The following is a 25,478-nucleotide window of genomic DNA, read 5'->3' on the forward strand; positions in this document are numbered from 1 at the left end:
ACATATCATCAAGGACAACATGCCGTGACAACACTAGTACGTTTTAAAACATTGTAATATTACGCAAACTTATCACACAAGGTCTATAGGGAAAAAATGATCTCGTTCATTAACTTACCGAGTCAAATAACTCTGCACCACAACAACATTGAAGGAAATTACCCTAAGATGGTACAGCCTATATAAGTATATTTTCCGTCATGAAAGAAAAATGCATTTAATGGTTTCGGCAATAGCATCCTCTCGGTCCGGTGTTAGTATCCCCTAGCATCCAGAATGCGCGTTGCCCCCCTGATTGACATCCGATAGATACACTGTCCGGTTAGATCGGGAAGTGAGGCGAACTGAAGTCTTTGCTTGCCAATGAGCTACTGTCTCGATGGTGGGAGGACATCGATCGAGACGAAGTGCATCAGGGTTGAACAGTTGAGGAGCTCTGGGATGACGAAGACTCGCCAGAGCCTGTGTGTCAAGTCCTGGACCGCAGCCAAGGTGATTACAAGCAGAAATCAAAGTGGTGTCTGTGCATCGCAGACATGCCTGGAATCAATGCGCATAGTAGGCTGCTCACAAACATGTGTAAGAATTAAGGCAGGGTTTGCTGCGCGATAATAGGTAATGATAAATGTGTGAGATTATAGGAGCGATATTATGCTATTATGAACTGAAAAAAAAGCCAACAATAAAACGGCATCAATAAGAGACGGGCTGTTTTTGACCCAAATTACAAATAGGTTGTACGTGCCTATTTCTATAACCGAGAATGATTTTTTTAACCGGTCTAAAGAAAGTCTAAAGTAGTCCAAAGAAATTTGGCAATAGCCTATAATAAAAAAAAATGCTTCAAGAAAAATACTTCAATATAATTTTTACAGGAATAAGATATATCATTTAAGAAAGACAAATTGTTGTTAGGGTCAACATGAGACCTGTTTACATATTAAATAATTGCAATTCGGTCCATTAATGCTCCTAGGGTAAAAAAAATCCTACACATAACCGTCCTAACAAACTTAACTTTACTTGTTAATTGCATGTTTTAGTGAGCCCAGGACCAGCCTTCATCTGGGCATGAGGACCTGAGAGATATGGGTGTAACCTTGCCTGGCTGGGGATGTTTTTTTCATCATCTTAATCAATCATCTTAAGGAAGACATTTTGGGAGTACCAACGTTAGCTCAACGGTGCGCCCACCTAATTTATTTTGAAACGCTGACCTTAATTACAAGCGCCAAAGCATTATTCTGCTTATTCTGGGTTTCAAAAGGCGTACAAGAACCCAGAATAAGCAGAATTCTTCGAGGTACCGAATATTCCTTTCTTGGATGAATGATTCAATAACGCTTGTGTTAGACTAGCGGTCACTAACTATAGTGTATAATTGGTAACAAGCAGCCAAGAACATCAACAGCGAGGAATTTGTTGTTTCCTCACCGGTTAATATGATCCAGTTGAGTAGAGCTCCATCTAGCGGAGGTAAGGGGCAAGCTTCGATATCTACCAACGATGTTCAGAATAATGGGTTTAGGGTTACAACTTGCACAAAGGGGATATGGTTGCAACACTGAGAACAAGCCAGCCTATATCGTGATGTTAATTTAGTCAAAGATGTTTTAAACGAAGAGATGTTTTTAATTCCGTGCACACAAACTGTTAAACTGTTACGGTAAGAAATGGTATTGATAAAAACGGAGTAGGCCTCAAAAAAAGAATGATAATATATTCATGTTGCGCTTTTGCTACTGTCAAATACAGTTTTCAATGGTAATAGTCAAAATAATGTTCATTTTTATTTTCTTTGCGCGCATAATTTAAACATTACGGTATAACCGCACAATAATAAACACTGGAGGGGCAGGTCAAAGTTTTTATAGTGAAAGGTTTGCGAGTGTCGATTATCTAGAACCCTGACTGTAGCCTTTTTGGTGCAAGGGTTCCCTACCCATACCTGAAAAAGAGAAAATGATTTTACAAAAACTGTGGATTTATCTCTCCCTGGGATGTCTTTTCTTTGGCTCGATTTTAACCGTTTTCGTCATTCGTGTTCTGTTTTTGGTTTGGCCAGCTCTGGCTAAAAAACTTCTGCTTAAAATCGGCGAACAGTGCACCATAACCCAAAATCCCAAATTCAGGTTTGAAGATTGGGGTCATTCGTTAACGACGTTAATTTCCCTCAAAACTATATTCAATCACCTTTGGCTCTCTCTTGGTCAAGAAGCTTTTGTGGGTTGGGACGCACCAGACTCACAGGTTGTTACTTTGGAGGGTAATACATCAACCATACTGAAGCACTTGAACGGTTAGTAAACTGACGCACTTATTCATTGATTGGTGTCTTCACCAATTGCATTCTTAATGTGAAACTTTATCTCTTCAGGGAACAGACCACTTGTTCTGAGTTTCGGAAGTTGTACCTGACCCCCATTTCTGTTCAAACTTGATGAGTTCAAGGAACTTGTCAAGGACTAGAGATGTGGCAGACTTCCTAGTTGTCTACATCGCTGAAGCTCACTCGACTGGCAAGTACTGAATTACATTGAACGCGATAGTCGAAAATAGTAACTCTATAAATAAAATGTGTTGCCTTTTTGATTAGGACTGTTGATGATAGAAGTACAGGCACGAACCACCCATTGCATTTCAATTAAAGTTGGTTAAAATTTAGCTAAATCTTTATTAAATTGTTTGATGTTATTTAGCTGAGCAGACGCTATATAGTGACAGGGAATCCTGGTACCTTCAGGTATTGGGATGGGGTTAAGGCATCTTGCTCAAGGACACCTACAAGTTAGGCCGTGGTATTCAACCCAGGCACCCTCGATGTGAATATATCAATATTGGACCCATATCCCCTCCTCAGACGGTTGGGCATTCGGTAACAACGTGGAAATCAAGCGGCACCAGACGCTGGGCGACAGGCTGGTGGCTGCCCAGACTCTAGTGGGCCTAGAGCCAGGCTGTCCGGTAGTGGTGGACGACATGAGCGACGTCACCGCCTGCAAGTACGGCTCTCTCCCCGAGAGGCTGTATGTACTGCAGGCCGGCAAGGTGGTCTATAAGGTACGGGAGTTCTCCCAATACAACAACCATCACCATGAGGACAGGTCTTTAGGGAGGTCTGCTGTTGCACCTTCCTGAAGGTTGAAAATTGGTTAAATTCATCGTCTGCCCTGTCTTTGTCTGTAGTTCTTATTCCTGGGTATCTTTTTTTTTTTTTTTTAACTCATTGCCCTTACCTTATGGGCAATAAAGTTTCCTGAGTTATATACAAGTTTGGATTGTCGTAACAATTGAAAGATGTTCAGGTTCGCCAGTCGGACAACCAGTCTTCCTAGAGTGCGATTGCGTGACCTTCGATGAAATGCTTGCGTTTGGAACAAAGTGAAGTGTAGATCTGGCATGACGCCAGAGGCCTCGTCAGTGAGCGTTTATGATTGGAAGCGGATCAAAACAAACGGGTTGTACATGGGGAGACAAAGTGGCACGCGATGTGAGGAGTAGCCGGCCTCTCACTGAGCTGAACCTGTTCTGAAAACATGACAATTAAATGCAAAAATAATGGATGTGTCTGTCCTGTTTATCTTAAACACAAAGCGGTAAGATCTTTGTTAATACGTTTATGTGTGTGTTTGTGTTACCAGGGCATTGAAGGACCTTGGGGATACTCGCCCTCTGAGGTGCGAACCTTTCTGGAGAAGATGAAATAGACACACCCACACACTATTGGATGTGTTCAATGTTTTTATGAATGAAAACGATGGATCAAACCCCATGCGGTGTCTGTAGTCCGATAAATGTAAAAAAAAACCTCACATTCCAATCAGACCAGCTATTGACCAGCTCCTGACTTTCTGTCTCATCTCTGGCTTTGGCTCAGGTTTGTTAAGTACTCACTTTGCACCACAACTCTAATGATGACCTGTAATTTACCACTTTGTGATAGTTTTCTGTTATGTATCCAAGTAGGCTATTCATTCCATGCTTTTAAATAAGACAGCTTTCTTTATGACGGTTATAGTGTAAACCTCCGGTGACTATAATTTGATGGCTATTGAAATTTGTCTTGCCTTGAAAGTGAAGTGGAGCCTTAAGACTTTGGCTACAGCTCAATCCTATGCATGTTTACGTATTAAGTCATGACCTTCTCAAACACTTAATCAAATATTAAATATACCTTGTTAAACGTTAATCATCAAATGATGATGCTTGATGTGCGATCAAATAAATGTTAACGTTTGGACGTGTGTTTGTTTGCACGCCCTAATAAAGGACAGGGAGGACCTGCTGGTTCACAATCAGTTTGGAGTTTCTATGAAATAATAAAAGGAGCAGCCTGATGTGGCTACAGGACGTTCATAACATCCACTAAGTGCCTCTAAACTTGAAGGGCTGGTTTGGCTTGCATTCAGCCAGCCCACATCCTATACCAATCAGCCAATACTTCCATTTGAGCAGACCAGCCTGCCTGTGTAATTAGATACCAGGCTCTTGCTAATCGCTGTGAACAGGTATATTGATTAGGATATATTGTGAAGTCATGTCTGAAGCTGATAACAAATCTGACACCAAATGTTTATGTTATGTTGTTGCAATACATGCATTTTTATTCTCGGTCCTCCATAGACCAATAGAGGTGTCGAGGTGGGATGATTTCGACCGATCTGAGATCCAAAACCATTGTTTCCGGCGCGTCTGGCACACAGTTCTGTCTTACTGCTGTACATTGAAAGCGCAAAGCCCGTGAGATCGGTGAAGGCTGGGGGTTGACAGTGACTGACCATCCCGAGGAGCGCTGATGAGGAGTTCTGCATGGATTTACTCTGCCTTGTTTCTGTGAGCACACGTTGTTGGTCACATTACCTGCACACAGGACATACATATCATCAATGACAACGTGCTGTGACAGCACTGGTACGTTTTAACACATTGTAATATTACGCAAACTTATCACACAAGGTCTAAAGGGAAAAAAAATACCTCGTTCATTAACTTACCGAGTCAAATAAGGCTGCATCACAACAACATTGAAGGAAATAGCACTAAGATGGTACAGCCTACATAAGTATATTTTCCGTCATGAAAGAAAAATGCATTTAATGGTTTCGGCAATAGCGTCCTCTCGGTCCGGTGTTTAGTATCCCCCAGCATCCAAAATGCGCGTTGCCCCCCTGATTGACATCTGATAGATACACTGTCCGGTTAGATCGGGAAGTGAGGCGAACTGGAGTGTTTGCTTTCCAATGAGCTACTGTCTCGATGGTGGGAGGACATCGATCGAGACGAAGTGCATCAGGGTTGAACAGTTGAGGAGCTCTGGGATGACGAAGACTCGCCAGAGCCTGTGTGTCAAGTCCTGGACCGCAGCCAAGGTGATTACAAGCAGAAATCAAAGTGGTGTCTGGGCATCGAAGACATGCCTGGAATCAATGCGAATCTCAGGCTGCCCACAAACATGTGTAAGAATTAAAGCAGAGTTTGCTGCGCGATAATAAGTAATTGTAAATTTGTGAGATCATAGGAGCGATATTATGCTATTATGAACTGACCATAGTAAAATAAAGCGATAAAAAAAAGGGCATCAATAAGGGACGGGCTGTTTCTGACCCAAATTATAAATATTGTACGAATTGTTTATGTGCCTATTTCTATAATCGAAGAGGCTTTTTTAACCGGTCTAAAGAAAGTCTAAAGTCTTAAGTAATTTGGCAATATAATAAAAAATACTTTAAGAAAAATACTTCAATATAATTTTTACAGAAATAAAATATATAATTTAAGAAAGACACATTTTTGTTAGGGTCAACATTAGACCTATTCAATAATTGCAATTCGGTCCATTAATACTCCTTGCGTAGAAAATCTTACACTTAACCAACCTTCAACAAACTTAACTTTACTTGTTAATTGCATATATTAGTGAGCCCAGGACCAGCCTTCATCTGGGCATGAGGACCTGAGAGATAAGGGTGTAACCTTACCTGGCTGGGGATGTTTTTTACATTAAAAATATCTCATGGAAGACATATTTGGGAGTTCCAACGTTATCTCCACGGTGCGCCCACCTCTGAAACGCTGACCTTAATGACAAGGGCCAAAGCAGTATTCTGCTTATTCTGGGTTTCAAAAAGGCGTCAAGAACACCTTCTGAAACCCAGAATAAGCAGAATTATTCGAGGTACCGAATAGCCTTTCTTGGATAAATGATTCAATAACGCTTGTGTTGGGCCAGCGGTCACTAACTAGTGTATGAGTAACAAGCAGCCCGGAAGGAACTTCAACCGCGAATAAGTTGTTCCCTCACCGGACAAGATGATCAGGTTGAGTAGAGCGCCATCTAGCGGAGCTATGAGGCTAGCATCAAGAACTACAACGCTTTACAGAATAATGAGTTTAGGTTTACGACTTGCTCACGGGAGATATGTTTGCATCATTGAGAACAAGCCAGCTCATATCGTGATGTTAATTTAGTCAAAGATGTTTAAAACGAAGACATATTTGGAGCTTTGCAAGATTGTTTTTTTTAATCCCGCACACAAAAACTGTTACACTGTTACGGTAAGAAATGGTACTGATAAAAAACGGAGTAGGCCTCAAAAACAGAATAATACTATATTCATGTTACGCTTTTGTAAGTGTCAAATACAGTTTGCAATGGTAATAGTCAAAATAGTATCAATGTTAATTTTCCATTTTTATGCGCGCATAATTTAAACATTACGGTACAACCAGACAATAATAAACCATGGGGGGGCTGGTCAAAGTTTTTATAGTGAAAGGTTTGCGAGTGTGGTTTATCTAGAACCGTGACTGTAGCGTTTTTGGTGCAAGGGTTCCCTACCCATACCTGAAAAAGAGAAAATGATTTTACAAAAACTGTGGATTTATCTCTCCCTGGGATGTCTTTTCTTTGGCTCGATTTTAAACGTTTTGGTCATTCGCGTTCTGTTTTTGGTTTGGCCAGCTCTGGCCAAAAAACTTCTGCTTAAAATCGGCGAGCAGAGCACCATGACCCAAAATCCCAAATTCAGGTTTGAAGATTGGGGTCATTCGTTTACGACGTTTACTTCCCTCAAAACTATATTCAAACATATTTGGCTCTCCCTTGGTCAAGAAGCTTTTGTGGGTTGGGACGCACCAGACTCACAGGTTGTTACTTTGGAGGGTAATACATCAACCATACTGAAGCACTTGAATGGTTAGTAAACTGACGCACTTATTCATTGATTGGTGTCTTCACCAATTGCATTCTTAATGTGAAACTTTATCTCTTCAGGGAACAGACCACTTGTTCTGAGTTTCGGAAGTTGTACCTGACCCCCATTTCTGTTCAAACTTGATGAGTTCAAGGAACTTGTCAAGGACTACAGAGATGTGGCAGACTTCCTAGTTGTCTACATCGCTGAAGCTCACTCGACTGGCAAGTACTGAATTACATTGAACGCGATAGTCGAAAATAGTAACTCTATAATTAAAACGTGTTGCCTTTTTGATAAGGACTGTTGATGATAGAAGTACAGGCACGATCCACCCGTTGCATTTCAATTAAAGGTGGTTAAAATTAATTCGTCCGGTAATCATTGTGCTATTTAGCTAAATCTTTATTTAATTATTTGATGTTATTTAGCTGAGCAGACGCTATATAGTGACAGGGAATCCTGGTACCTTCAGGTATTGGGATGGGGTTTAGGCATATTGCTCAAGGACACCTACAAGTTAGGTGGTCTTCAACCCAGGCACCCTCAATGTGAATACATCAATAATGGATCAATATTCCCTCCTCAGACGGTTGGGCATTCGGTAACAACGTGGAAATCAAGCGGCACCAGACGCTGGGCGACAGGCTGGTGGCTGCCCAGACTCTAGTGGGCCTAGAGCCAGGCTGTCCGGTAGTGGTGGACGACATGAGCGACGTCACCGCCTGCAAGTACGGCTCTCTCCCCGAGAGGCTGTATGTACTGCAGGCCGGCAAGGTGGTCTATAAGGTACGGGAGTTCTCCCAATACAACAACCATCACCATGAGGACAGGTTTTTAGGGAGGTCTGCTGTTGCACCTTCCTGAAGGTTGAGAATTGGTTAAACTCATCGTCTGCCCTGTCTTTGTCTGTAGTTCTTATTCCTGGGTATCTTTTTATTATTATTTTTTTTAACTCATTACCCTTACCTTATGGGCAGTAAAGTTTCCTGAGTTATATACAAGTTTGGATTGTCGTGACGATTGAAAGGTGTTCAGGTTCACCAGTCGCACAACCAGTCTTCCTAGAGTGCGATTGCGTGACCTTCGATAATGCTTGCGTGCGGAACAAAGTGCAGTGTAGATCTGGCATGACGCCAGAGGCCTCGTCAGTGAGCGTTTATGATTGGACGCGGATCAAAACAAACGGGTTGTACATGGGGAGTGGCAAGTGGCACGCGATGTGAGGAGTAGCCGGCCTCTCACTGAGCTGAACCTGTTCTGAAGACATGACAATTAAATGCAAAAATAATGGATGTGTCCGTCCTGTTTATCTTAAACACAAAGCAGTAAGATCTTTGTTAATACGTTTATGTGTGTGTTTGTGTTACCAGGGCAGTAAAGGACCTTGGGGATACTCGCCCTCTGAGGTGCGAACCTTTCTGGAGAAGATGAAATAGACACACACACACACACACACACACACACACACACACACACACTATTGGATGTGTTCAATGTTTTTATGAATGAAAACGATGGATCAAACCCCATGCGGTGTCTGTAGTCTGATAAATTTAAAAAACAACACAGTCCAATCAGACCAGCTATTGATTTTATACCCGCCTGACTTTCTGTCTCATTTCTGGCTTTGGCTCAGATTTGTTAAGTACTCACTTTGCACCACAACTCTAATGATGACCTGTAATTTACCACTTTGTGATAGTTTTCTGTTATGTATCCAAGTAGGCTATTCATTCCATGCTTTTAAATAAGGCAACTTTCTTTATGACGGTTATAGTGTAAACCTTCGGTGACTATAATTTGATGGCTATTGAAATTTGTCTTGCCTTGAAAGTGAAGTGGAGCCTTAAGACTTTGGCTACAGCTCAATCCTATGCATGTTCACGGATTAAGTCATGACCTACTCAAACACTTAATCAAATATACCTTGTTAAACGTTAATCAGCAAAAGTCTGCTTGACATGCGATCAAATAAATGTTAACGTTTGGACGTGTGTTTGTTTGCACGCCCTGATATAGGCCAGGGAGGACCTGCTGGTTTACAATCAGTTTGGAGTTTCTATGAAATAATAAAAGGAGCAGCCTGATGTGGCTACAGGACGTTCATAACATCCACTAAGTGCCTCTAAACTTGAAGGGCTGGTTTGGCTTGCATTCAGCCAGCCCACATCCTATACCAATCAGCCAATACTTCCATTTGAGCAGACCGGCCTGCCTGTGTAATTCTTAATGTTTGGCAAGATACCAAGCTCTTGCTAATCGCTGTGAACAGGTATATATTGATTAGGATATATTGTCAAGTCATGTCTGAAGCTGATAACAAATCTGACAGCAAATTTTTTAGGTTCTTATGTTGTTACAATGCATGCATGTGTATTCTCGGTCCTCCATAGACCACTAGAGGGCGATGAGAATACAAGCCTCGTTGCGTAAGGATTTATTTTTTTGTGGTTAAAATGCAACCGTGTGCCGTGCAGTATAACTGCCTTCAGATCGAAATTGATCATGTTTGGGCATCTTTTGCCTAGAGACAAACAGGTCAAAATTTGAAAGCACTTCATTATGTCTGAAAAATAATCTATACTTTTCAATGACTTTCACCATCATGGAATTTACATGCGCCACTATATCCATTCAAGCATGGATATCGGTTGGACTGAAAAGGGAAACCTCTTCAATTAAGATCCACAAACGTAATTGCAGTGTGGTGTGCACGGCATCAACTGGCCCCAAGATGTGCGATGGATATGAGTTGGGGGTCAAAGGTCACTATATCACTCAGTTTAATCTGGCTAGTGATTTTCCCTCTGATGAGAAGGCCATTGGCCTGGACCCAGGCTTGCACTGCTAGAACTACTTTGGTATGGAGCATTCAGTGACAGGAAACCATGGGCCGTACAGGAAGTGATGCTTAAGCATAGAAAAACAAGTGCCAGAAGGTAGGCTGCCTCCAAAACAACATGGACTGGTTCAAATTGTGTGGGATATGGCTAGAAACTCCCTTATTGTAATAAATGGTTATGTGTCACAGAAAATGAGCACTTTGTAAAGCACACAATGTAAAAGGTACCCGATTCCTTTGTTATTTTTAACACGCCCTTATGAGAAATCCATTTACAGCAAAAGCTCATCACACCAAATCGTTTCCAACAGTTTAACAATAGTTTTATTTTAAGTTCTTTATTTAAATCTAGCCTTGGGTCATCTTGAAGCTAGACCAAATTGTAAAAAAGAAAAAAAAAACTCATGGCAAGTAAATAAGTTACTGTAAAATTATATTAACAAGCAATCTTTCCTCAATTTGAAATAAAAAAATATCCGCAAATAAAGGCAACATAGGACAGAGTGTATAATGCTCAATGCTCACAAGAAACGAAAAACAAAAAGTCAAAAACAAATTTCTCATCACATTAACAAGACTGCTGCTAAGTTTATAATAATGCCTACTCAAATCAGTTTAGAAAGCCGTAACTAATTCTGAATAACTGGGGCAATATACGTAGTCAAAGTTTGTATCAAAATATAAAATAAAAAAAAGGGACAGGAAGGTTTTTTTTTTTGGGGGGAGGGGGGCTAGGGGGGCAACCAATGATACAGAGGAGAAAATACAAATGACCTATACGCATGGGAGATTACAATGGGCAACTTATTCATAGCCATGTCATCATGTAAAAACAAAACGAGTACGCCAATTCAACCGGATTGGGGTATAAACACAAAGGCTACAACACGGAGCACAGAGTGTGAAGCACACGCAGATCAAGGAGGATATACATGTCTTAAAGCAGGTGTCCAAACAGAGCAGAGCAGCACTAGGTAGTATGTTGTACAGATTCTCAGCATTCATGCACGCACTTTCTGGCGCTCCGGTTTCAGATCGCGCCCCCCGCCCTGGGACAGAACTCAATGGGCTAGTTTGGTTTTCCCCCCCCCAACCCCTTTAGAAACTGATGGTGGCAGCAAAGAGATGAGGGATAGGGGGCGGGGTTATGGCATTGCTCTCAGAAAGCAAAGTGAACCGATTCAAAGAAACTGGGCTCAATTTGATGATTTGAAGTTTTATAACCCAATCGGGGCAGTTACAAACTTGAAATGCTGTCACAATAAAAGCATTTTTATAGCATCTCCACTCTATAAAATAGGGTAAAATAGCGAGGTGGCCATAGGGAGAAAGAAATACTCATGTTATTTTGTTGTTTAAAGGTGGACATTAACAGGGTAAATCTGAAAACATATGTCCACTTGACGGTTGCGTGGTGCAGTGAGTGTAGCTGTGGGTAAGATGGTCTTATTATCCCCTCGCGCACAATACATATACACTCTCCAGTGTTATTCAAGGACAGAAAGCAGAAACATTTCTTTCACACACCCTGCACCACAAAGCAATAATTAAAATGCACAAGGAGGTAAACTTCCACCTTCAACCCTTTTCTTTCCCTTTGCTTTGGGGGAGCAGGCGGGGGGCTTGCAAAGAACCTAAAACGTGTCATATATGCATTTCAGTAGCTGGTTTTGTCAACCTTGGGGTTGTGATGAATGGAGAAAATTGTCCTTCATTTTTTTTGTTAGCAAGGAGCAGTAGTCACCAGCCATTGCATTTCTGCCGATCAGCATTCTGGTGTTTGTTTGGAACCAAAATGGCGCCTGTCCCTGATTCGCTGCTGATGTTTTTGGCCTTGTCCTATTATGAGTCCAGATCCTTGGAATGATGGCAAATTAATCGTCAGGAGGGGCGGGGTCACACACTCATCGTCATGGTTGGGGAGTACTACGGAGACACAGAACCAGTGTGTAAATACGGTATATAACAAACATAAGCACAAACACAAGTCATAACAACTTTCTTTAGTCAAAGGCCCAGTACACTGTGGTTTTCTTCACTGTATTCAATGATGTCAATCTGCAGCAAGCAATGCTTTGCAGTACGGTCCACAACACTGTACTTCAATACCATTAAATGACGACCAACCGTGCCTTGTGAGGCCGTCTCCACAGAGATGCTAGTTGGCCGAGGGGAGTGGACTTACGTTCTCACTCTGAAAAGAGTGGAGGAAGTTTCCACTCAGCTCCCCGTCATCCCTCGGAGTTCCGGGGGGATTGCTCATGCCACTTAAATTGTTTGGGGAATTCTGGGAAAGAAATAACATCAATAAATTCCATTTCATTTTTTATCCAAAAAACCCCGAAAATAATTGCTTAAAAAAGGTTGGATTAATCAGTTTTACCTTGTTCAATCCATCCATGTCACCAGAGCCTAAGAAAGCACAAAGACATGTAAATATCGGAGGACAATGTTTACATTCCATGCGCTATCTTTCTTGCAGGTCAATGGCAATGGTTCCCAGCAGGAACGTCGCAGTGGTTATAATGGTGTGAACACATTGTTGCCACGCCGTGTTTATCTGCAGTGCTGCGGTATTGCATGGGGTTACCTAGTGATCCGTTCATGTGGTGTGGTTCCATGCCGGCCATGGCCCCCAGGGGCCCATCAGATCCGGGGCCCATGGGGAACTATGAAGAAACAGAGAGTGGAAAGGCTTCTTAAAACACAGTACCTGGCAAGGCAGTCAGGTCTTGACATGGTTTTAGTATAAGAGTCAAATGTGCAGTGAAGAGATCTCTAGGACATTTGATTAAAGCTAGTGGAGTTTAGGAAAAATTAGTTTTTTTGCTTGAATATATTCAAAGTACTTAATTGTTTAGCAACAATCTACAGTAGCTGCTTTCGTTGCTTTACAGGGGGAATGGGTTAGCCTAGCGATTGTAATACTTGCACTTGGTTCTATGAACATCTTTACTGTACCGACAGCGATATATTGTTTCACTTCTTATGACAAATGCACTTATTGTAAGTCGCTTTGGATAAAAGCGTCTGCTAAATGCCCTAAATGTAAATGTAAATGAATAATTATTTGTTTGGAAGAAGAAAAAAATAATCCTACATATAAATAATTTAACCTTATATTCAAGTATAACTTCTTTACCCCTAAATCCTGAACCTCAAATATATGAATGAATCAAGTGTTTCTTGATTTTACTGTTTACAATGGCAGTTGCAGCATTTGCAGAAGGCATTTCTAAAATAAGGTCAAAGAAGAGCCAAATATTTATAGTGCCCGAGTTCTAAGTGTGTTTGAGGGCTTACAGTTACAAAACACATGCTCTGCTGGAAGCTAACAAACTATCGTTTCCATTTTTGCAAACAAGACTCGTAGCCCAGGAATGACGGAGGAAACATCTGAGGCTTACGTTATTCCTGTTGCCTGGTCCAGTGTTGATCATGGTGTACAAGTTGTCGCCCGAGTTGTTGGAGTCTGGAAGTAAAGCAAAGACAAAGAAAAAGCAGTATGGTCAGACTTGTGTATTTGAATACATGATACAGCATGGATTGGTTGAGAGCCATCGGCTCAAGATGGGAGCCGGATCGCCTACCTGCAGGGCTTGGCATGATGGGAGTTCCTGGGGGACCACCACCTCCAGACGCCCCCTTTGATGAGAGAAATGCATTAGCAACATACACATTAGCATAGAAAGCATCTGCACGTTACATGATGTACTATTGGCCTCCAACACTACAAACTCTAATGTTGAAATCTTCTTACCCCGTATGCACCGGGAGAGGGAGATGAGTAAGGCATCTGAGAAAACAAAACAAGGACAAGGAAAATAAACACTGATGGCTGAGAAAGTAAATTTAAACTATGCTAATTGCCGTAAAAAAAGTAAATAAAAAGAGCCGTGATTATTATTTGATCAGCCCCAAACATCATTGCTTCCCATGCACGGGTAGTCTTAGTTTACACCAAGACACAAACTACAATTACAGCCTGTACTGGACAGCCGAGGCACATTATAACAGACACTTAATCTCTAACTAGGAGAAGACTGCACCGCAACCTGAGCCAAGATGAATCTGGTCAGAAACAGCCTTTGAAATGTGGCTCAATATTCCCCAAGACCCAATAATTGTTTAGAGGATGCATACACAGAGGTGGCACAGTGCGTACTTAGTGTGCTAAAAAAAACAATTTGCAAATTTGAACCACACTTGTTTGGAGTGGTCGTCTTGTCACCATTTTGTGACTCACCGGTCATTATCCAGACCTTTGCAAAGCACTAAAATATTTTTTTTCTTTCTACTTGCAACAGATGATGGAGGATGTAAATGTTTCGCCAGATTTAACCACGATTTTGGCCACGTGAAACAAAATGTCTGCCTCCGAAAAAGCTTAATTGAAACCTTAAATAGTGAGTCATTACAGATGCATTGGGGAGTGTGTGCTGGTATGTACTCACAGAATTGGCATTGTTGGGATTGGGCCATGGCCGACCGGTACCTGGGCCCCTGGATAGTAAGGTCACTTTGGTTAGGGACAACATCCTCATGATTAAAAGAACAAAAATAACATTAATACCAAGGAAATAAAAGAGGCTTACATGTTCACTCCTGGCATCCCGGGGCCCATGGCGTTATGTGGGGGCCTCATCCCACCCCCAAAGTTCTGGGGAGACAAAACCGTTTAACAAACTTTTAAAATCATAGCTCATCTATGGCCGTTTAGAGGAATACATTTTGTATTGAATTCATGTTGACCGACAATGCTGCTTAAGGAGTTTAGCTAGTAAAGTGGATTAGGGTTGAGTTTACCTGAGGGCCGGGCCCCATGGGTCCCATGCCTCGGGGCCCACTCATTCTCTGCATTGGCCCCAAGTTGGGATGGCCTGCAAGAGGGAGAAGGGCATGAGGGATTGTTATTCTTAAAAATATATTCGTATTCTTTTACTTTATTATTTGTCAAAAACAAAATAGAACACAGAAAAAAAAAGGGTACGCTGTATATGATTCCAATGATAATTGAAATATTGCCATGATATTCCTAAGGGATCTAGATTATGAAGAGTGCGCATGCACACTCAGGGGCTCACCTTGTGGTCTTGTGGGGTCCATGTTGGCCAACATGGGGTGAGGACCTGGCCCGCCGCCAGGTGGCTAAATAACAACCACAAAACAACAACACTGGTCAATCCACCTTAAACCGCCACGCGGTGGTTCTGAATCCATCAGAGTGGATGGAGTGGGAGTGTACCTGATTCCCCATCCTGATGGGAGGACCTCTGGGGCCGCCGGCGAAGCGAGGTGACATGAAGGACTGAAAATAAATGAAGAGGATCACTTTTGCATTCGTTCACAGTTCCATAGGGACTCTACAGGTGTAAGAGTCCATAAGATAACAATACAAAAATAAAACAATTTTATGGATCCGGCGCTTAGACAAAAACTGCCAAAAGCATGGTGCGGAGGAACGTGTAAAGCATGAAGCATCAGCAGCAACAACAACAAAAACAACAACAACAACAAGAGCTCTTCGTGGTGGCAGCAAAGAGCTGATGGGACAGAGGAGGGAGAGCCAGGGAGGAGGGGGGGGCGGTGTACCTGGTTGTGGGGTCCCATCATACTGTTAGGGGGAGGAGCCTGGGGGTGAGGGGAGCCTTGGGGACCTGGCGGACCCTGCAGCGCGGCACGAGAAACCAGGAACAAGCAAAACGACACGGGGGGGGGGGAGAGAGAGCGAGAGAGAAAGAGAGAGAGAGAGGTGTAAGTAGGAGGGAGAGGTGGGAATGCGAGAGAGGGCGAGAAAGAGACAGAGGGGTGGGTAAGTGGGAGAGAGACAGAGACAGACATAGAGAGAGGCCGAGGCAGGTAAGCAGGAAGGAGAGAGAGTTGGATACAGAGACATGACAAGAGGGGGGAGGGTGGTGAAGAAAGAGAGGCGGGGTTACTGCAGGGCTGAGGAGGACACTTTGGAATAGGCCGGATCAAAAGGGTAGCGCCATTTTACAAAAGAAAAAATAGAAGGGGAACTTAGCAGAAAAAAATAAATAAAGCATGGTTATTACGCCGATTTGACTTCACGACACAAAGGCAGCGAGGCGGGAGCAGACAACAAGACGAGATGTTGGCAGCGGCGGCGTTTGAGAGGATCCGTGCCCGACCGCCTGTCAGTCAGGGCTATTAAGGACCCCGCTGTACGCAACGTGTCATCACCGCTTATCTCTCCCCCCCCCCACCCTCCCCCAAAATGAACAGCATCAATTAAGCCCTGTGTAATTAGTTCTAAAACATCCTTCCACACTGGGAATGTGCCACTAATGTTGCTGATCTGACAAGACTGGGGGGAGCCTAATTGAATCTACGCCAATACATCCTGCTATAGAACGAGCAAGTGTTTGAGTCGGCAAATGAGACGCGCGTGTGCGTACGTATACATGTGTACGTGCGCGTGCGTGCGTGTACGTATGTGTGTGTGTATGTGTGCGCGCATGCGTACATGAGTGTATACGGGTGCGCTTGTGTGTGCGTCATGAGAAAGATAATTCACACTGAGAGATAAAATGTCTCCCTCTGCACTGGGTTTACTGCGATCGCTGTCCTGTCGCCTCCTCCTCCCCACCAGCTAACCTGCTCGGTGGAGAGTGCAGGCGGGGGACTTTCTAGCGGTGGGCGGCAGCGCCATAATTTAGGCTTATGTCACCTTCTAAAGGCAGTTCTGCACGCTTGCCTGCCAAGAATTAATCTTCATGGAGATATTGATTTATGGTGGGAGCTGCAACTTTCGATTTCTACATTAGGGAAAATGGCCTGGCCACGCCTGCATGTTTACTACACTGGAGAGAGGGCCAGACTCTATGTCTGCTCCCCCGTGCTACGCTTCCCACATGCACACCAGCGGAACAAAGCGAGCGGCAAGGCAGGATGGTGGCAGCACGAACAAGGACTCACGCTTCATATGAATCCCATATATTTTTCGTATGAAAAACAAATGTATTTCACGTGAACATATGATTGATATTTTGTGAGTGAGTGAGAGAGATGTATATATATATGAAGGCCTCAGTGTCAGTGAAGACATTAACGAGTTGGCATTGGCATAGCAGCAGATAAATACATCAATTAATAATGGATGGATGCATTAAAGACGCATAGGTAAAAATAGGAGAAAGCGTAATATAGCATTTATAATGTATGTGCAAATTAGGCCTTCATTAACTCTCCCTCATCCCACTCCTCCTGCACTATCGTTAGAATACCAGTCCAGTGTTTCCTCTCCATTCATCCAGCCCAGCGCCACTGCAATCAGCCATGCAAATTTAACCCCTTTTTATTCCAAATCTTTTTGGGGCTTCAAAAATACATTCTTCCATTGACATTATTGTCATTGTTGGGAGAAATATCTTGGAAAATAATGAGCAAAATGGTATCTAGTATAAAAACGCATGATGCTACTGTAGAGGGAAATTAGCTCAGCCTTAGAATGAATGTAGGACGCATTAAAAGAAAAAGCAATACGAAAAGAGACTTAATAAGCGTAAGTAGCCTAGATATTTGATCATGTAGAGCAGAAGCCACAGTGTTATGAAACCCAGACGGTGGGATGGCTATAAATTGCAGACTGAAAACTGAACATTAACGGCAAAAACATTGGCCTGGTGCACATTAGTGCGTTCGCATGCTATTGTTGTTCGGTTTTATTGTTCTACCATTTCTGTTGGTATGAGAGCACCAGAGACTTACTGGAATAACTGATCACACTAAAACCTCACCCCGTACAACAACAACACACACACACACACACACACACACACACACACACACACAGACACACACACACACACACACACACACACACACACACACACACACACACACACACACACACACACACACACCTCAGGGCTTCTGCTGGACAAATATTTGAGGGGAAACACTGCAGTGGGATAAAAGATAGTCTTAAAGCGACGTCACAGGACAGAAATGCAGTGCAGCATGCTCTGCTAGGCCGGAGTCACCGCAGATACATTAGCTGTGGCTTGGAGTGAAGACAGACGTCGGACGGACGGAGCAGAAGAGGAGGTTGTACAGGGACAGACCATAATGAACCCATAGAGGAAGTGCTGGCAGACTGACCTGGAAGAAGCCCGGTGGCATGGGCCCTCCTGGCATGCCCTCACCGGGGGGCATCCCTCCCATGACAGGACTGGGGGCCGCGGCCGCACTCTGCAGGGGAGGGAGGGAGGGAGGGAGGGAGGGAGGGCACCGGTTAGCTCCACTGGGATGACACAACACACAACGCAAATCAGTGAAAACATTTTAGGGGGATGAAACGACAGCAACGCTCGAAGAGATATACACTGGCTTTAGCTTGGACTCAAATTTGTAATTACAGTAGAGTGGAATTTTTGCACTTTGTTCGTCCTCCGTTGCACCACCATGGCAAAGAGAAATGAGAAAAAAAAAAAAGTCCATCCTTGATCGTGATGTCGCCCATCGTGAAGCATTGGGATTCTGATGCATTGAAACCATTTGGATAATAAATCATTGAGATTCAACCCTGCAACAAATCCACATAAAAAGTAAACGTTTTACAAGACCGCATTTTCGGAGCTCAGACGATCTAGAATTCAGCCAATCAGATAAACCACGGTGGGATTCGCCATCGGCGGCCCCTAAAGTGCTCCAGCACAGCATGGGGGCTTCACTGGGCCGATTTCCGGCACAGACCACAATTCCTAATTCACTAATGTGCCATTTGCTTCAGTCACACACACTCGCACTAATTGACCGAGTTGTCTTCCCCCTCAAGCCTGAGCAATATGAGATGAGCTAATGTCCCTCTGCAGCCCACCGCCCACCCCCACCCCTAGCGTCTGAGCAGCCAAACCCAGGAAGACGTGAGGCTAGCCGTGACTCAAAAGTGTTACGTTCACTTTAATCAAATGGTTTTTATTATCTCTCACACACACACACACACACACACACACACACTTCAAACCGAAAAAGGTTTCAAGGAAAGAGCCGTTTATAGTTTGATGTTGATCATACTATAGAATGATTTATTGCTTTTGTTGAGAGAATAATACAGAACATAAAGGGACTTTAGAAAGAAAGATTGCAATATTGCTCAAAATAATCACAATTAGATTATTTCTCCAAATAGTTCGGCCCTAACACACACACACACACACACACACACACACACACACACACACACACACACACACACACACACACACACACTTTGGTAGCCCTATAGCTGAGCTCGACAGACAGAAAAATGCTGGTCAACAGCCAGCCCACTCCCTGGCATTGACTGCATCTTCGCTAATGATATCAGCGCAGGCTGCAGCTGCAGGGCCGCTGTGAAATACCACAGCAGGCGGAGAAGTGAGGCAGGGAGACGGAGGCGCGACCGCGGAGAGGACCGGACCAAACAACCACCACGGTAAACGGGAGAGTCTTCAGGTCAGGCTCTAGGGGCCTAAAGGAATGCTTGAAGATGGCTTTGTTGTTTACAAGGCTTCCCCCCCCAAACTAAGCCTTGTGTACAGCATTACCGTTCAACAAAAAGGACACTGGGAAGCAGAATGTCTCACGGTGATCTTTTTGGAAGTGAAATCTTACTGCAAAAAAAATACATTTTAAATCACACAAGCCTGATTATTCAAGTAGTATCGTTGTGTATAAAATACTGGGTTACTTAAGGTCATTCAATGGGGGACAGTATATTGTTTGTATCCTTGATGTTATATAGTCCAACGTCTATTATTATAGAGACAGATAAGAGAAAGAGAAGGAGGGTGAAATAGCTAACAGCCCATAATCTCGTCCCAACACTTGTGCTTCATAACATGCTCTTACAAAGATGGCAGCGTGTTGACAATAGAGTTGTAAATGTTTTGATTCACCATTGCCTACAACAGATACAGCGGTATCAGAACACATCGTAAATGTGTTCCGATATGATAACTTCAGAAATGGTGTTGATTTATATATGAAATCACCTCTTTGTAGATCCTCTATTGTGGTGGTAAAAGCTCTCTATACTTTAACAGACCACAACCGTACCAACACTGAGTTTTAAATCATGTTCTGTACGAAGGAGAGTAGCTCCTCCCATACTGTCCATTGGTTCCTTTGGCTCATGATTTTGCTGCCGTTGCGCGGCCCTAAGCATTGATGGAGGGGGAGCAGCAGACCAAGGTGCTGCTCCACCAACAGGATACCACGCTATGTGTAGATGGAATAAAGGCCCATATATATCATTTTTTACTCCCTTTTATCAGTCATTGAAATCCGTTGGGCTCTGCAAATCCCCAATTTAAAACAACTAAACACAGAATCAGCCAGGAGTCATGGTTGGGTTTCTAAAGTGCACCGACCTCCACCACATGTGAAGCCTGTGGATTTTGAAGACCTTTCTAACATCGCCAACATCCTTCGCCACTTCCTGAAAACACACTTCCCAGGTTGTCTTTAACCATGTCATCACAATACTTTGCAACATCCTTTAAAGGGCTTTGATGAACGTTAAAAAGCAGTTTTTAAAAAGGCATAAACATTCCCTGTCCAGACCCTGACGCAGCGCAATACACACCTTGTGTATTCGGCACAATTGCAACACCAAATCAACCCTCTGGATTTCAATTAGATATTAAAACAAGGCTAAAAATACAGAGTCGGTCGAGCTGCTTTGAAACTCGAGGACTGTTTGTCAACTTGTAGAGTAACGTGCATGTTGTGCAAGATCTTATCCATGTCCCATTACTACTCCACTGTGCTCAGCAAAATGTCCTGGAGTGCAGCCTGCGCGCGCGCGTGTGTGTGTGTGTGTGTGTGTGTGTGTGTGTGTGTGTGTGTGTGTGTGTGTGTGTGTGTGTGTGTGTGTGTGTGTGTGTGTGTGTGTGTGTGTGTGTGTGTGTAAAAGGGGGCAGATGTCTCAGCCAAGCCCAGGGCTCCTGTCTGGGTTCTACCTTAAACCTCCCCCCCACCCCCCAGGGACCTTCTTTATGACAATCTAAGCCCGCCCGTCCCCCACAACCCACTTCAGCCTGCATGTAGCACGGGCAATCCTAGCCAAGCAAATTTCCCTTGAATCAGAGGAGGTTACAAAAGGCCAGTGCGAGTGCTCCCTTCTACAAAAACAAAAAGGGACAGGGAGAGAGTAGACTAGAGAGAAAAATGCAGAGACAGAGACAAAGTGGTTTACTGAGGGAAAAAAACACACAGAGACGGCAAAAGAGAGAAGAAAGGACAGACACATAGCCTGAGAGCGAATGAGATCAACAGTTTTTATTAACGTGCCGTAGATGAGTGTAGCTGGGGTGGGGTGGGGAGCAGAGACCACCCAACCACCCTCGCTCCTGACCTCACTTCTTCCCCTGGAGCCCGGGCTCTGACGGGGGCCGCGGCCCTATGTTTAGCTTGTAAATGTTTAACCATCAATCAACATCATAAAACACCACTCTGGATCCAGCGGAGATGTTTCTTCTTCCTCGATCCCACCGTCTCAGACTCTCTTTTCCCCCCCCCCCCCTCTCTCTCTCTCTGCCTCCCCCCCCTCTCCCTCTCTCTCTGCCCCCCTACCACCCTTCTCCCTCTCTTTCTCTGCAGCTACGGACAGCAGAGCGGCCTGCAGCAGGCCTAATTCATTCCCTCTGCCTTCCCCACCTCCCCCTGCTCCTCCACGGTGTATGCCCGGCATATGCCACAACCTCCCGCCCCTTCCCAATCTGCCGCTCAGTTTCCTGACAGCCATCAATCAAGCGCCGATGCCATGGCGACCAGGGCCCCGGAGGGAGCGTCCGTCAGGGCCCAGTGTGTGAGAATACACCAGGGCTTTACGAGCCCTGCTGGCTAGCCAGGCAGCCATCACCTTCCCCCACAGCTGAGACAAAGGCTATGGCCCAAGGACTTGTACTGTCCACACACACACACACACACACACACACACACACACACACACACACACACACACACACACACACACACACACACACACACACACACACACACACACACACACTAATGCTTTCCATGATAGGACAACATCAGCTGGATCAAGTGCAGAGGCTTAACAGTTCCACTTTGTAACACAAAGCAAATGTAATGCTAATGTGAAAAACATCAAAATCATTTGAAAACTCAATTTTCTTTCGGAAATGAATAATTCCACCGCTCTCATTTGTGTTTGCGTCAGGGAACAACGGTACCATTTTGAGCCAAAACTCAATTAAAGCGTTGAATATAAACTAAATTTCCATCCATCAGAGAAATAAATTCTTACGTGTTAGCGAGGCCTTTCTGGACACATTCAACACTCGCATACAAACATACTGAGAAACGGGCCACAAAAAGCCAACGAGTGAGTGCACTCACTTTTAGACGCATTTCGCTGCTCTTAAATGCGAGCAAACAGAAACACATGTCGTGAAGTGTGCTTCAGCGTCTGCGTGAGAGAAGGAACCGGGAGGAATGTTGTCGTGGAGCGAGGCCCCGCTCCAAGCCTCTCTACCGGCTCCCAGGTCACCTGCCCGATCAGGAGGCCTGTTGCCCCTGACAACCCTATCTGCAAGGAGCAGGGCCAACATCTACCTTTTAACCCCTTCCTGTTTGCAATGGCATCTCCCTAACAACGTAGCGGGCCCGAGTGGAAGTCGCGCTAGAGGGGTTAGAGAGGTTTCCGTTCCTTCAAGCTTCTCACATTTAATCTGATATGACGACTCAAACTATGAACTGCACAGTCACGTCACGTGTCTCAACTGCTTCCTGGAGCGTGCAAGACAAATTCTAATAAAATGAGGACAGGGGGGGGGGGGGGGGGGGGAGAAACAAACGGTTGAGGTTCGGTTTGAACCAGTTTATGATAGATTAGGGCTGCCAGTCAGCCCGAATAAGGACACGTTCAGACTACATGGCTAATGATTTAATGTGCAATAATCACTGAAAGATATCATTCATACCACGTTAACAATCCAACATCATGCAATTTAGCCGGAGCCACAGACTGAGAACTTAACAATGAGTGACTAATAACATGGTCGTGTCCAGCGCATCTTACTCCATTCATAATTTCATTTCAGTTCTGCTGGTTTTTTGTGGACACAGGGCTACTGACCGGCAACTGGATGTTCACGAAGGTTTCAGGTTTCACCATATGCTTAAGCCACCAAGCCAAGTCAGACACATCTAAACACACAAAACCAACTTAGGCGCACACTATGTGGATATTTGCTTTGATATAAGGAGGAGCACTGTGGGCCCGGCCTCCTCTGGGGAGTGAAGCAGGGTGCTGGAGTACAACACAGCCCAAGGGGGGAGAGCACATGGACAGGTTTGACTCAGGACCGGCCGTCAGCAGCTTTTTCCCTGAAGCACCTAGGTGACTAGTTGGGAGGATTCTTAGGCCAAACAACATAGCCATGACCAAGAGTGGCTGACAAAAACAGCCCCTTTTGTACAACCTTAAAATTGGCCAACTTTAGAATTATAGGACATTATGCATGACTCAGGGAAAAATACAATAGGTATTTCCTGAAGAGTGTGGTGGCAATTTCTTTTTACGAATTACAGAAAAAAACTGTAATTAGACAACATCTGGAGTAAATAAAATAAAAAGTGCTCTACCAAAGTTCTCAGAGAATAAAAAACCACAACATAAATGTAAGGTCTTGGAATTGCTCGTAAGAAAGACTCAATGTTCTTCAAGGACAGGCTTTTCTGTTGTTTTTTTCTGTTTTTCACAGTAAAGGCACTGCCTTCCTCATTGCGACCGCCACAACTAGACTGAAACATATGGTTCCCCAGGTCGCATCGCGAGGACAAGAGACTCACGTAGTCGTGGAAGGCCTTCGCTTCACTGGAGTGGTCGCATGTCTCTCGTCTCTCTGGAGCAGCACAATAAAGGTCCCAGAACACACTTTGGTCGGGAGGAGAAAGAAAAGGAAAGATAAGACAATAAAAAAGGTACCCCTGGACATGTTTACACAGAGATGTGAACATCTTTACTCACCACCACCAGGAATGTAGGAATCCCGGCGGTTCTCCAAGAGTTATGTTCTTCTCCCATCGTATCTATAATACCAAAATTCACAAATAAATTGAAAAACTCTTAGATGTTAATATCCTAAATGCATTGGTAAAAAATATAAAAAATATGTTCATATTTTTATTAGATTTTTTTAAGAAAATACAAGATTTAATTATTCGATATTTGTTGAACTAGGAGTATAAAATAGGCCTGTACTTTTACTTAATAAAAATGGCTCTTACCTCAGACAAAAAGGTCTGTGCAGACTTCTGTGCCCCTATGTGTAACAAATATTCATAGACGTATAGGGCCAACCTGCGTGAAAGAAAACATTAAAAAAATATAAAAGATAACGCCAACATTCGGTCCATACCAAATTACTAATTGGCAATAACGCCAATTGGTAACATTTCCTCCACACACAGAACGGTGTCGGTACAGACTCTGAACAATGGCTGCCAATAGCCTATGCCAAACAATTAAATGAGGGCTGTGTAACCAAGCAAAACCCTGGCAAGGTTTCACCATACTCAAACATGGAAAGTGACGATGGAGTAAAGTATTGCTTAAAAATATTTTAAAAAAAACCTGCAATACTATCATCATCGTAACATAGATAACGCTGGTGTTTTTACGTTGTGGTCTACAGAAGGTAATAAAACGTAACCCATGAAAAGCGCAACAGAGAAACAATGTAGCAAGGCGTTGTTATTGTTTTCGATTGCGAACAATCGCGAATCATTCAAACTGAATACATAAAGAAACGCCAAGCAGTATAAAACAGCGACACGCACAATCTTTGACGTTATTAAATCGATAGCAGTGAGCCAAAGACGGCGGAATACAGCTCAGAGCAGGAATGGCGAGCTGCAGACAAGGCGGTTCATTCAATTCCATTCTCGGCAGGAGGAAATCGCCTATCGCAGGCTCTCCAGAATACAAGAGAGGCTACATAGAACAACTTGCAGGATAAGCAAAAATAAAACGAGTTTAGGAGCTTACTTTTCTCTTGCTTGGCCGTCTGACGGCACGGGGGTTCCTTTGCCTTTGGGGAACATGATTTTGTGTGGGAGGACGCCCGCCTTCTCTTTCTTTTCGCTATTTCATCTGTCAGATCATCCCCGGCCGCGACCCTCTAGCGCTCCAACCGCACTCCTCAACCGAGCCTGGTCAAGGGGATGTGGCTATACGGATTGGATTGGCATTTCATCTAACCAATGAGCAAGCAGTATTGCCTCAAGGGCCTTGCCTTTTAGCCTGGTACAGTTACGGTAATGTGTGCGTGTATTACAATTAATAAACTGCATTTCCACTTTATTTTAAATACTTGTAACTAAAGAAAATATATGACGTAATGAATGGGTGAAGTAATAGCTTCTGGCACACCTTCTACCTGATCATGGCTTAGAAACTGAGT

At 43.7% G+C, this 25,478-nt stretch overlaps 3 protein-coding genes across 4 annotated transcripts; 2 read left to right on the forward strand and 1 right to left on the reverse strand.

Annotated features, from left to right (window-relative positions):
* Positions 1-1,962: 1,962 nt before the first annotated feature.
* LOC307077692 (type I iodothyronine deiodinase-like) lies at positions 1,963-4,073 on the forward strand (the record flags this gene model as incomplete). The annotated part of the gene is given in 5 exon segments (XM_079739142.1): positions 1,963-2,299; positions 2,378-2,465; positions 2,467-2,519; positions 2,861-3,060; positions 3,642-4,073. Coding segments are annotated over 5 exon segments (744 nt in total). The 3' UTR covers positions 3,708-4,073.
* Positions 4,074-6,790: 2,717 nt separating this feature from the next.
* On the forward strand, positions 6,791-10,319 carry LOC307078245 (type I iodothyronine deiodinase-like). The gene is made up of 4 exons (XM_079739966.1): positions 6,791-7,195; positions 7,274-7,417; positions 7,783-7,982; positions 8,567-10,319. Exons 1-4 carry the CDS (start codon positions 6,859-6,861, stop codon positions 8,630-8,632), a joined length of 747 nt encoding a protein of 248 aa, XP_079596092.1. The 5' UTR covers positions 6,791-6,858; the 3' UTR covers positions 8,633-10,319.
* A 17-nt stretch (positions 10,320-10,336) lies between these two features.
* Positions 10,337-25,207, reverse strand: ssbp3b (single stranded DNA binding protein 3b). Of its 2 annotated transcripts, XM_079739962.1 has the most exons (18): positions 25,064-25,207; positions 24,304-24,376; positions 24,044-24,105; positions 23,866-23,950; positions 18,163-18,252; positions 15,631-15,705; positions 15,284-15,346; positions 15,123-15,186; positions 14,845-14,918; positions 14,634-14,698; positions 14,493-14,541; positions 13,799-13,834; positions 13,629-13,683; positions 13,446-13,510; positions 12,629-12,707; positions 12,422-12,450; positions 12,224-12,325; positions 10,337-11,964 (listed from the first exon to the last, which is right to left on the reverse strand). In XM_079739962.1, the coding sequence occupies exons 1-18, from the start codon at positions 25,117-25,119 to the stop codon at positions 11,935-11,937; spliced, it is 1,152 nt and encodes a 383-aa protein (XP_079596088.1). In that variant the 5' UTR covers positions 25,120-25,207; the 3' UTR covers positions 10,337-11,934. The 2 variants fall into 2 exon arrangements, with proteins under 2 accessions (XP_079596088.1, XP_079596089.1); XM_079739963.1 differs by lacking the exon at positions 15,631-15,705.
* Between the last annotated feature and the right edge of the window lie 271 nt (positions 25,208-25,478).

This window comes from Pollachius pollachius (assembly GCF_949987615.1).
Source record: "Pollachius pollachius genome assembly, chromosome: 7".
In the NCBI taxonomy this organism is placed as follows: domain Eukaryota; kingdom Metazoa; phylum Chordata; class Actinopteri; order Gadiformes; family Gadidae; genus Pollachius; species Pollachius pollachius.